Source organism: Ursus americanus, chromosome 22, assembly GCF_024610735.1.
Source record: "Ursus americanus isolate L20-20 chromosome 22, mUrsAme1.1.p, whole genome shotgun sequence".
In the NCBI taxonomy this organism is placed as follows: Eukaryota; Metazoa; Chordata; class Mammalia; order Carnivora; family Ursidae; genus Ursus; species Ursus americanus.
The window spans coordinates 24,381,680-24,394,698 of NC_142148.1; the positions used below are offsets into that span (position 1 = coordinate 24,381,680).

At 48.9% G+C, this 13,019-nt stretch overlaps 1 protein-coding gene across 5 annotated transcripts in view; it reads right to left on the reverse strand.

The window, feature by feature from the left end:
• Positions 1-933: 933 nt before the first annotated feature.
• The window catches only part of CBFA2T2 (CBFA2/RUNX1 partner transcriptional co-repressor 2), a 150,232-nt gene continuing 138,146 nt past the window's right edge, over positions 934-13,019 (reverse strand). For 4 of the 5 annotated variants that reach the window (XM_045806742.2, XM_087853655.1, XM_045806751.2 and 1 more), the window contains 2 exons: positions 12,489-12,679; positions 934-7,517 (listed from right to left, as the gene is read on the reverse strand). In XM_045806742.2, coding sequence (XP_045662698.2) covers positions 7,218-7,517; positions 12,489-12,679 — 491 coding nt within the window. In that variant the 3' untranslated portion in view covers positions 934-7,217. The remainder of the gene's footprint in view (positions 7,518-12,488; positions 12,680-13,019) is intronic. The other variant, XM_045806735.2, reaches the window with a different exon arrangement.

Here is a 13,019-nt window from a genome sequence, read left to right on the forward strand (position 1 = left end):
GGCTCCATACTTGGTGAAGTTTGAAAGGGCTCTCCATTAGAAACCTACCTTCCAGAAGGAACAACTCTTTCCTATTTTCCATCTCCTTGTCTATGCATATAGTTCAAGCTTCGCTCATTTTCAGATCCATCTGATATGCTGGTCAGCAGTACACTGGGAATTTCAATGACTGTCCTCTCCAGAATTCGATTTTCAAATCTGCCTGGTTAGTTTCTTACTGTTTGCTTGCTTTTTTCCAGCACCATCTTTAGAGGTTTCATAGTTACGTTCTGTACCCGATACTAGTATCAAAGTCCCAGGGGTTTAAATCAATTTTTAAATTATTCCTGCTGACTCTTGCTCATAGTGGCTCATTTCCTTGGATGTTTAGTAATCTGGGAGGGCATTTTGTAATTGATAATATCAATATTTTTGATATTTTGATTTTTCTCTAGAGGATTTGCATTTTTGCTTCTGCCAGACACCAGGAGATACTGCATGCAAACCTAGAATCATCTTAATTCCTCAGCCCCAGGAGAAGGCAGACATGAGGTAGTGTCTCCAGTCAGATTCTCGTTCTTCGGAGGGGCAGGGTATTCTGCCCAGTTCCCTTTGCAGATAGATTTTACCCTGCTTGCCTTTTCGCTGAGGCCAAAGCCAGTGACCTGGCTTCACGGAAGGTCCCAGATCTGCTTCTCTGTTTTGTAGTGGCTTACACTGCCCCAGAGGCACTTAATCCCTCACACTCCAACTTCTTGAAATTTCTCCTGACCCGTTTCCACTTCTGTGTTCAACTACCTTTGTGGTTTTGGTTTACTGTCATTTTTTCCTGGCCTTTGGGGATTTCCTATACTTTCTCATCTGTGACCTCAGCAATGCAGTTAAAAGTACATTCAATGGAATTTATCCAGCATCTGGGTTTTTTATGGTAATGGCAAATATTTTGGTCTACGATTTCTTTTTTTTTTTTTTTAAAGATTTTATTTATTTATTTGACAGAGATAGAGACAGCCAGCGAGAGAGGGAACACAAGCAGGGGGAGTGGGAGAGGAAGAAGCAGGCTCATAGCAGAGGAGCCTGATGTGGGGCTCGATCCCGGAACGCCGGGATCACGCCCTGAGCCGAAGGCAGACGCTCAACCGCTGTGCCACCCAGGCGCCCCTGGTCTACGATTTCTATAACAAATTTAATACTATACCATATTATCACTCGAGTCCCTAGGATCTTTTTTTCAGACTGGATTACGGACTTGTCTACCAAATGTGCTTTTGTGCTAGGCTGGCAGTCACAAGGCTGAGATCCTGTTACTGTTCTAGGTGGTGGACTGTAGCGCTGGGCAGCTGCCCAGAGACTGGCAGTTGGCACCATCTGCATGAAAGATCACACAGCAAAGCCCCCACCTTGCCTTCTGGGGCCATAGCCACAGCCCAACCCTTTCTCCCTACCCTGAGAACACCCCTTTGCATTTTGGAGGCCTGTGAAGCTGGTGGTGCCAAGAAGCCTCTAGGGCAAGGCTGCTCTAAGAAGTAGGTTTAGGGCAGGGGTGCCTGGGTTGCTCAGCTGGTTAAGCGTCTGACCCTTGATTTCAGGGTCGTGGATGGAGTCCCGCACTGGCCTCCGTGCTCAGAGTGGAGTCCACTTGTTCCTCTCCCTCTGCTCCTTCCCCACTCGCACTAAGTAAATAAAACCTTAAAAAAAAAAAAAAAAGTAGGTCTAGGGCAGAGGTCAGAAATGGGTACTCAGGTGACAGGAGTGAGGATGGGGCCAGGGCCTTGGGAAGCGAGCCCTCAGGTCACCGGCTGGGAAACTGGACTGACAGCCTAAGACTCCATACACATAGGTGTGCATGGGTGTGCCTGCACCAGTCTGGGTCATGTCACAGCCGGTTAGACGACCTCAGAGCCATGTTAAGTACTACACAGGGTCTGCTGGAGGCACGCAAGCTGGTGATGGGTGTTCAGGAAAAGCAGTTTGAACTCACGTTCCACGGATCCAAGCAATGTTCAGTTCTAGAACTCTCACCTTGGAAAATTACCCCAAAGAAATAAATCATGCGAAGGAAGACATTCACTTCAGTATGCTGGACAGGAAAACTTGAAAGCAATCCAACCGCCTGACAGGAGGTGAAGAGTTAAGTCAATTAAATCATACAACCACTAAGCAAATAAACGTGAAGGCGACAGTGAACTCGCGTGATTTAACATCAGTGTAAAAGAACAGGAACGAGTCCGGCATGTTAACAATTTCTAGGGAAATACGTAAGAGCTATTAGAAAAAAGTACCTAGAAGTCCACTACCTTATTTTGCACTTTCTGTGGTTTATTTTCTGTACGAAGATCACTTCACAGTGAAGAGGGCTAGTGAAGAAGCCGGAGTGTCTGTAAGCTGCTCTGCCCTTGACCGCAGGCCCAGAGTGGGCAGCCAGCCTGACCACGCTCCCCCTGCCCCCCCACTGGCTTCCCAGAGGCCTAGCAGCTGGAACCAGCTCCTCAGCAGTACCTCCGGCTTTCACTCCCCTGGGTGCTCTTTAGGCCATGGCAAGAACCCTGGGAGGCCCCCCACGAAAGGAGGGGAAGTGGACGTGGAAGACTGCCCGCAGGACGTCTCACAACATGGACGCCACCTTCCCTCCCCGTCCTGTTCCAGCCCGAGTCAGAAAAGGAATATAGCCTTTTTATTGACTACTTTTAAGTAGAACAAACTAAATACATATTTAACAGTTTTGGTTCATTTATACAGTACATTAAATAAGTTATGCACAGAGTTAAGTAACAAAAATTCCTATCCGAGTAAAATGACAAAGCACAGAGAAACCAGACGACCGCATCCTGTGGTGCTTTCACATTCATCATCCCCCCTTCGAACCGCGCTCAGAGGCATAGCTTTCTATTTATTTACATTATTGGCTTTCTTTTATGGATGGAGCTTTTGTAGCCTCATCAGGAACTTGGAAAGCCGTGAAAGTGGACCGAAGGCTGCTGAGCCAAAGAGCACTTTCCATCATTCACCTAATGCTTATTGCTGCTTCTCTCTGCCAACTCCAGTGCAGGGACGGGGCTGCCTCTGCCAGCCTCCAGCCACACACGCCCTATTTGGTATAAGCATCAATGAGTGTACACTGGGCAGCTGCGGGCCGGACCAGGTGGGGTCTCCAGGGGAAGTGCCATTTCTGGGCCTGTGGGAGCAAGGGGATTCAAGGTCCACCCTCAGGCCTTCTAACCTTCTCCTGGTTCAGGATGGAAAAGGTCGCCGCCACCATCATCTTTGGAAATGAGCATGTCAACGCACGTGGGCAAAGAGGCAGGTAATTAATGTTTTGGTTTCACAAGAACTAGACACTCCGAGCTGGAAGGGCCCTATTCAGCAGCTCGCCCAGCCCCCCACCCCACCCTGGACAAACTGGCTGTCTGGCCCATGCTGGAACAGTCCAGGTCCCTCTGGCTTTTCTTACATTTGGTTCAAACATGCCACCACCCAGTTCTCTGCAAATAGCTTTAAAAACAAAAACAAAAACAAAACAAAACAAAAACCCAACAAAAAACAAACCAAACCCACCCCACCCAAATCTAAGTTGGCTTGGTCTACTGACCTGGTTCTGACACCAGTTCTGAAGAAGGCTTCGAAGATGTATTCTACTTTCAATGATTTATTCAATCCGTAATCCCTTCTACAGTTTCCAGGACAAATGGCTACCTGGTCATTATTTATGCTTGCTTTCTGAAGAGCTCACTACCATACAATTCCAATAATGTTGCTGAACCTTCAACTCCATTTGCTGAGATATCTTCTGCAACTACCCAGAACAAGGTCTACACCTCTGCAAGCAGGTGACAGCCCTGGGGATCAATCTGACTTTGGAACAAGGCCATACCGAGTTAAGTGTAGATTTTCTGTCTAGAAGCTGAAGATGTGCATGCTGACACCGTAAGTGAGGCGCTCCTGGCGGACTAACAGGCCCAGATGGGCAAAGGATGTCCACACTGCAGCCAACATGACACCGATCTGTGCTGGGTAGATGCGTCTGGTTTCCAGACTTAGATCCATTAAGATACGTATGACTCAGCACCGTCCAAGATCCACATGCTCCGTGACCTCAGGGTCACAGGACGGTGCCTGAGCACAGGGGCTAGAGGCCCAGGCCTGGAGCTGCAGGGACCCTCCGAAGTGCAAGTCCCACTCACACAACTCATAGGGTGGGCTGCCTATTCCTGAGCAGGTAGAATTAACCAACTTCTTCCCGAGTCTATTTTCACCACTCAATGGAGTCAGACGTGATGCAGGTGGTGGGGACCCAAAGGAGGACAAGAGGGCGAATATCCAGCCCTCAAGCATCCCTCAGAACACTGAAAGATGGCTCCCAGTTTGGCCACTTCGGCCTTCTCTGGTTCCTGCAACCATTCCTTGCACGCAGAGGACAGTGAAGTCCCGTCACTCCTCAGTGTCCCTCAGCGGGCGATGCTGAGGACTGGCCTCATCCTCCAGAAGTGCTCTGATGGGCGGGCAGGCATGTGTCGCGTTTGCTTTTCATTTCCACAATAATATCAAAGAGCCTGGGGCTGCCCTGACAAGACCTTCAGGCTTGATCTCCTTGGTCTTTTTTGTCCCCTCAAGTATTAACTATCAAGGTTGGTCCACTAAGCAGCCTGATTATATCAAGATATTTGAAGTCTAACTACATGAAAGCGGGGAGCCTGCACTTGTGCTCCGTACCTGGTAGCTGGGATGGTGAGCAAACAGTGGAAACCAAGTGGGAAGTTGGATTCACCCCGGCCCCTGCCACCTCTCCCCCTGCTCCACCCCCAGAGTGCCCCTCTTCCTCCCAACCAGAGAACAGGAACATTTCAGAGGAGGAGGATGAAGAAGGGGATTCTTTACATCTAAATAGGAAGTCTTGAACTGATGCCCTAGCAACCTAGATGTGAAAGTGACCAAGATTAACAGCAAGAGCTCTGAGAACTGAACTGCGGTGTGGAATGCTGCCCGGATTCTCAGCTCGGCCTGTGGGCAGCACATGAGCAAAGCAGTCCAGACCAGCACGACAGGGACTCTGCAAGCCACCTGTGGTTAGAGCCACAGCCCACGACGGTCAGCTAGGACCTGCACACCAAACTGAAACCTTAGCTACAGAAACTGGTATGGAGCCCTCGTGAATCGTCTGTTGGTTTTGGCTCTTTATTCCAACCAGGAAAAACCTGGGCTACCCCGGGTAGTCTTGTGGCCACAAGATTTAAAGAACCTGCCCAGGTGTGCACCTTGCCACTGAAAAGATAGTGAACTGGAGACAGATCCAGTGGGTGCCACGAGATAACCTCTTGCTCTGATTTACAGGCTCTGTCACCTCCTCACGGGACATCCCATGTCTTAACGGAAACGCAGGCAAGTCCTTGCCGGGGTCCTCATGTCATTCCTGCTGAAGTCAGGACACCCCGCCAACTGCTGCAGTCTAAGGAACTCCGCAGTAAAGTAACACTATTCATTCTCTGGGTATACCCTACTTTATGCAATGGAAATCCAGGTATTTTAAAGGTGCAAGGCCTTACACTGAGCTTCTTTGTAAGATAGAAAATCTTTAGGTAAAGTAAATTAAGGACTTAAAAGTTCTCACAGTAAGCTACATGTGTATGTGAGGATAATGCTACTATGCTGATCCCTCTTTCTTGATGAAACTGAGATCTTTTATTTCACTCTGGTCAGTACACAGAAGGGAGCCATCCAAACCTGGGCTTTCATGGGCTAGCTAGAGCAGGGCCAACCAACTCACCCCAACGGACTCCTTGGGGCAAGAGGGTGCTGGAGGCCTGGAGATGGACAGAGAGAGGGTCAGGGTCATTGGGGTGCCAACAAAATGCAAAATGGCAGGGAAGAATATGTGTGGCAGTTCCTAACATTTTAGAAGGGGTTATAGGTGATGTCATCTTTGGAGAGCCAGGTAAACATCTGGAAAACTCCCCGATGATGGGAAGAAAAATTGGTGAGCCTCTCTCAAAATGGCTGTCACATTTCACGGAACTTTTCTTAGCTCAAAGAGGGAAGCTATCGAATAGATAACATAAGGGAAAACAAGAGTGTATGCCTGATAGTATGCTGACATACTATGTATTATGGACGAGGTTTGAAGAATTCTCTCAGGTCCGGAAGGCTGCTGAGATGTGACCAGGCCTCGACTGCTTAGGCAAGTCCTAGCCACAACATAGCACATCCCACGGGACAACCATAGCTTAAAAGGGGCCAAAAACAGACCACGAGAAGAAGATCCACACAGTGATCTGGACATGCGTGGCCTCAGATAAAAGGGACACAGAACAAGACGACTGTGCAAACAGCCAAGCGGTGACAAAAGGTTCTGCATTTCCAACAGATCATCCATTCAATGATTTGACGATACTAGTTTGGCCAACATGCTCAGAGAGAACAGACTATCCACAATTGAGTCTCATTCTCCTGCAGACCAATCCATGCGCTGGAAACTATTTTCTGCATAAGCAAAATCAAGTAAGAGAAAAAAATGGGTCCCAAACTAAAGTAGCAAGCCAGGTTGGAAAATCTTGTCCAAAATGATCTGTGATGCCTGAAGGAAGTTTTATTTGTTTTTCATTATTACGGGTGCTTTTAGTGAAATGGTGACTTCTTTCCTGTGATTTCTGATAATCTTAACAAGTCTGAACAGCAGGGTCGAGGAGAGAGTCCTGAGTGCTGCTTCTGCCAGCCCAAGTCCTCGGGGGGGCTCATCAGTGGCGTCTGCTGAGGGTGGAAATGGGGCTAACGGAGCTACCCCGTCAGAGGGGATCTCCTCCACAGCCTGCCGTCAGCCTCCAGGCCTCCGCTGCAGGATGGTGGACTAGGAGGCTGTGCACGGGGCGTACTGCCTCCTGCCTGGGGGCCTGACAGTCTCTGCTGCCTCAAGAGGCAGGGAGGAGAGCTGGTGGTCTCCACTGCAAAGGGGCCGGCCATGCCAGTTTCAGCGGGGACAGGAACAGACCTGGAAGCCCAGGAAGGAGGCAGCAGCTCTGGCCAGCTGCCTGTGTGCAGAGAGAATGGCACGCTGGCTCCCCCAAGGACACAGGAAACTGGGGCAAGTGTCCGGAGAGGCCGTGGAGCAGCGTTTTCTGGGCTTGCATTCTTCCTGCCTCCACTTCACTTTTTGCTGATGACCCGACAGCTAATTGCACTGGTGCAAACGGCCAGGCCCCCCGGGCCATGTTTTGCTGTGCTGTGAGGTCATCAGAGGGAGTCTAGGTTCAGAGTCCGTTGGTGTCGATGGCAGTCACAGAGGCAGGCGTTGAGGAGCGTGAGGTGGTGGCCGAGGTCTTGTCCAGAGCGGGACTGGGCACGCTGCAGTCGGTGGGCCTGGCTGAGGGGCCCCGCCCTCCAGGAAGCAGTGGCCGGCTCTGGCTATGGGGGCTCTGGCCGTGCAGGTTCTGGCCACAGAGGCGGTGGTGCCGCTCCCAGTCCTTGTGCTGGCAGAAAGAACCGCAGTACCGTGCAATGTTGCAGCCGCTGCAGGTCTCACTGGCTTTGCGGCCGCAGTTCCAGCAGTTCTGCAAGACACAGGCAAGGGTTAGCTGCTTGGATCTCGTGAGGCAGGCTGAGCACCCCCTGTCCCCTGCGCCATGTGGGGAGAGCGTGGCATTTGGAGCCACATACACCTGGGCTTGTCCTGCTTCAACGGCTCTCTGCTGATGTGTGGGAGACACACGCGCCTCTCTGAAGTGCCTTCCTCGGTAATAAGAGGCAAACTGCCTGCCATGGGTTGGCAGGAAAGCAAGATGAAGGGTGCCAGGGAAGGCGGTGGGAGTTCTCACCCCTGCCGAAGGCACCTACTCATTGTTTTGACTCACATTTAATCCTCAGTGACCAAACCAAACTCTGTCCCAGGGTTCCTGACACACGCATACTTTTTCTCTTGCTGCTCTCAAAAGAGGAATGATCTTGATCGTCTCCCCCGACAACACCTGGTCCTTTAAAGAAGTCACCTGCCAGGGGACCAGGAGTGTGGGCAGCTGTGCAGCTTCTGTGCTGGCTCTCCTTTCAGTGATGTGTCTCATCACAGGTGGGCTGGGGGTCAGAGAACTACTTCTGGCTTAAGGGAACCCCCGAAACATCTCAGAAGGAAGTTTTCCTGCTTCTCTCAGCACTTGACAAGAAGGCGCAGGTACTGCTGGGCTTCAGCAGAAATACATGGGAGTGGTGAGGGAGGGAGAGCACCAACAGAAAAAGCACTAATTCTGACAGAAGGTAGGAGCCAATGAAACTTGGGTAGAGCTCTGAGTACAGTCCCGTGAAAGCAGCAGCAGCAGGCCCTTGGACAGGCAGCACTGCGCTTCCCCCATCAACTAAGGAGGGGAGGGCAGCAGCTGCTAGGTGCAGCTCCCGGCACCTGCCCCGTCCAAGTCTCCTTCTGGAGGCTTTCCTTCCGTAGGCTCCCCTGAGGACTCCACGAGTGAGCCTGCACCTGAGGCCGCTGGGCCCACTCAGAAGAGAAAAAGCCTCTGGCACTGGCTAGGTGAAACTATCAGGAAGAGGCGGTTTTTTTTTTTCCTTTTTTTACGAAAGAATTTTTATTTTTTAAATTAAAGATTTTATTTATTTGTCAGAGAGAGAGAGCACACAAGCAGGGGGAGCAGCAGGCAGAGGGAGAAGCAGGCTCCCTGCTGAGCAAGGAACCTGATGCGGGGCTCATCCCAGGACCCTGGGATCATGACCTGAGCCGAAGGCAGACACTTAACCGACAGAGCCACCCAGGCATCCCGAGGTGGGGTTTTCTTAGGCGTCAGGAAGGACCTGAGCACCAGCTGGCCTCCCAACACCCACCACAGGGTTTCCAGAATGGCAGAAGCCAATCTGAGGCTTGGCCTGAGAACTCCATAATCCCCACAGGGAAGAAACACACTGTCCCCAATGAAATCTGGACACCTGCTCAAGTATAAAACAACAGACAAGTGCTTGGGACCATCCAGCCCACCTTTTACAGATGGGACACTGAGAGCCAGCAGGCAGGGATGTGCCGAAAGCTATAAATGATTACATGGCTACGTAAAGCCTAGAAGCTGAACCCCCGACTCTACTATACTCAAGGTACACGTTTAACTTTGAAGAGCTTACAAAGATTACAGACTCCCTTCTAACACAACAGGCTTCTCAGGAAACACACTCTAGGGACTGCCCAAACTTGCCCAGCACCAACACCAGAGCGCCAGAAGAGGGAAGAGACCTCTTTCCCAGGATGCATCTATGGATCCTCGAGCAAACTACACTCCAGAGAATGTCATACTTTTGAGTCTGATAGGCTGACTCCAAATGATGCTTTGGCGGAACATTATCACTTGTGGGGCAGAAATCGGTTGGTTACTGCCTACATGGGGCCGCCGTACAAACAAAGGACAATGTGTCAGCCCCAGGGTCTCCCCCAGCCGAATGAGAGAGCCTCTCCTCCCTCTCTGTCCAAGCCTGCAAGAGCATCTCAAGCCAGGAAAGAGTATTAAACCACTAGTACTTTCACTTTGGCTGCCATCATATATTTATAATAGATTATTTTTCCTGTGTCTTTTTTCCCTGACAACCATGAGGCTTTTTGCCAAGATATAAGGCAAAAAGTGTATTACTGTTATGGTCACCCTTCAGATCAGCATTCCTCAAGGCTGGGACAGCACATACGGCCAAACAGCCCTTTGTAGCTAGCAGGACAAGGTCATAAACCTCTTGAGTTACTGGCTAGGGAAGTCACAATGGGGATTCTAGAATTTCCTCTTTTTAAGCACAGATCATCAGTCTCTGCCATTATTACAGGTTCCCCTGCTATCTGGAAGTGCAGCCCTCCTATGAAACCTTTCATAAGCCGAAATGGTATAAAGTAGAGAAACAATTAGCATAAGTTTATATGGAAAAATTTTGAGTGTTCCCAGACCCAAGTTTTCCTTACTACACATTTTGCTAATGGATGCATAAAATAAATTGAGATAAAGCACAGATGCTCAGAGACCCAGTTCAAAGCTCTCGCAGCTGACTGCTGAAGAGTGGAGTTCCTGGGGAAGGAGCTTGGCGGGGCCAGTCTTGCTGCTCAGGCCGTGTGCTGGGCTCGCTGCATAACAAATGCTGCACTATTTTTGCTGTTTGCCTTTTCTCATTAAAGTGAAAATCCTCTTCAGATTTCTTTCAGCGAGTGAGAATAGGTCCTAACATAGCCCTTTTGTAAAAGCAAAGGCATAATGTGAACTTTCAGAAAGTGAGGGATACCTGTAGAACATAGCTCAGTGCGGCCTGGGGATCGCCTGTATCAGAATGACCTGCGACTTGTCAAAATCCCTGGGACCCTTCCCAGGCCTCCTTGACCTTACTGCAAACCTGGCCCAAAGGAGAAATGACTCCCCATCTTACAATCACTGCTTGCCCATTAGGCTGGCAAGGAAATTCAGGCTGAGGACAGAAGGTGCCCTGTGGCAGAGATGAGGGGACCTCTCACTCCTTCCCTCTGTCCAAGGCATTATAGGGGAGACTCGTGGAGTCTGGCCTCAGAGGAGGCAGCTGTTCTCCAGGAGCAGGAGCTGCCACAGCTCATACAGGTACATTTTTACACCATAAGAAAATTCATGGGGCGCCTGGGTGGCACAGCGGTTATGCGCCTGCCTTCGGCTCAGGGCGTGATCCCGGAGTTCTGGGATCGAGCCCCACATCAGGCTCCTCTGCTGGGAGCCTGCTCTTCCTCTCCCACTCCCCCTGCTTGTGTTCCCTCTCTCGCTGGCTGTCTCTATCTCTGTCAAATAAATAAATAAAATCTTAAAAAAAGAAAAAAAGAAAAAAAAAATTCATTGCCTACACAGTGCATTGCCGTTTAAAAACACTTCCACAACCACAATCTCAATCTCATTATATTCTCTAAAAACTATGAGACCAGCAGGACAGGGGCTGCTACACACTCACTACACAGAGAAGGAAACAGAGTCCTTAGGGGTACGCTGCCAGTATGAGGGGAACTGGGACTAGAACTCAGGGTTCCTCACCTCTTGTTCTGGGCTCCCTCCATTATACCCCACCACTTCTCAGAGAATGAGTAAGAAACCTTAGAGATGCCTGCTGGATTTCAAGCAGAATTTTCTGGATGAAATAAAGGGAATTCATCCCTTCTGGTCCAATGCAAACTAACCCAAAGCCTCAGTCCTACTATCACTCCCGTTTCGGAAAGAAAGTTTGCTGGGATGGGTGCTGGTGTATGCCTCACCTATAGGTCACTTTGTGCACTGTTTAAAATGCCAGGTCCTTCCCAGCACAATGCTATGAACGGAGATTTAAACCACGCAGTCTAGATCCAGAACTCATGCTCTTGGCCAAAATGTTCCACTCCTTTTTTGGAGGCAGATGCAGTTAAAGATAAACATAGATATAAAAGCAGGTAAATATGTACAGATACTGATACAGGTATGGATGGTTACAGATAGAGAATTAAACGCACACAACAGAAACAGATGGCACCGCTCAGAATCAATCCTAAGAAAAAGTAGGAGGGGAGAAGGACAGGAAGAGGGTTCATGGGAACTATTTTCACGATTCTGTGTCCTTGCTGGGGCGCTACAAGGAACTGTCCCACATCCTCGATGAGGGCCACGTGGTAACAGGCACGTTCCTCTTCGCCTGCCGCGCTCACACTACTATACTGAGGGGCGTCTTTTACATAGAATGAGACAGTAACATTTCTGCTGTCAAAAAAGAAAAAAAAAAGCCAACAAAACCCCCAGCTCTTTACATCTCAACTGATAGATGGATCTGCTTACTTATAGAAATAGGCTTGTTTCAGGACTTAAAAGTTTATCTCAAAGCTGAAAAATGACTGAAATGAAAGTTACAGAAGAACTTTATTATATTCCAAAGCACTGTTATGATGTTTTAGTCATCTGCTATTTTCTTTTAAGTTTTACTTTTGTCCTCACTGTGGTACAAGTGTCCTGTATAGAAACATCACCATGTGCTGGGCCCTGGGTCTTGGAGAGGTGGACAGGTCTGCCAGATCGGTCACTTCAATCTACAAAAGACCTACCCTCTCTATAAACAGACCAAATGCTGTAGGGCCCTCCATCTCCTTATCCCTACCCTGGCTTCAGCACTAAGGGATTACATCAGTGAAATTCCTTAAGCCAGTTTCCTCTTTGTAAAATTGGAACCCAACAATACCTACCTCATAGGTCATTTGAGGAACGAAAAGGCCACACACACACTTAACTCTGTGTCTCTGGCACCTGGTGAGCCTATTAATCAAAGGTGGTCATCGTAATCATGTAATTCCACAAACTCTGTCTTCTGGGTGAGTTTTCAAAATTGAAACTGACACAATGAGCTGATTTATGTAAAAATATAATAATTAAGAAACAAAATTCTTCTGGTACTAGATAAAAATTATAATCATCTTGTTCAAGAGCTGACTGTTTTCTCTTATTACCTAGCACTGAAGAAGAAAACAGTGGGCTCAGTGACTGCAACTGCCCCAGCCCCCCGGCCCCCAGGGCTAATGGAACTCTGACCTCTGTTGACTCTTCTTGCTCATTTATGACGAGGAAGGCATCTTCTGCAGCCTGCCGTTTGACATCCGCTATGGTTTGCTCCATCCGAGCTCTCTCTGTTGCAATCACTTCAAAGGCTTTTTGCTCTGCCTCAGCAACGGCTTTCTGTACTTCTGACATGGCCTGAATTTTCACCTTATTCACAGCTTCTTCTAGAAGAAAGTGACAGTAAAATCAACTGGCCGAGAAATCTTTTCCCTCCCACTCCCTATCATTTGCAAGAAGGGATGGAGCTGAAATAAGAGGACTTTTCCAAAATACACAGGGTTTAACATATGACATACACATTCACTTTTATTCTTATACTGTCTGTTCATGTACTCATTTGTTCGGTGTGTAGATAGGCAGGACTGTGCTAAGGGCTGGGAATACCTAGAGGACTAGAATGTAGTCTCTTTGCCTACCTGTTTGTGATCAAGTACAAAGGTGGCTTGGGGTCCATGACATATGTCAGTATAAAAGATAAGAATTCCAAGGAAAAAAGTGGTCAGC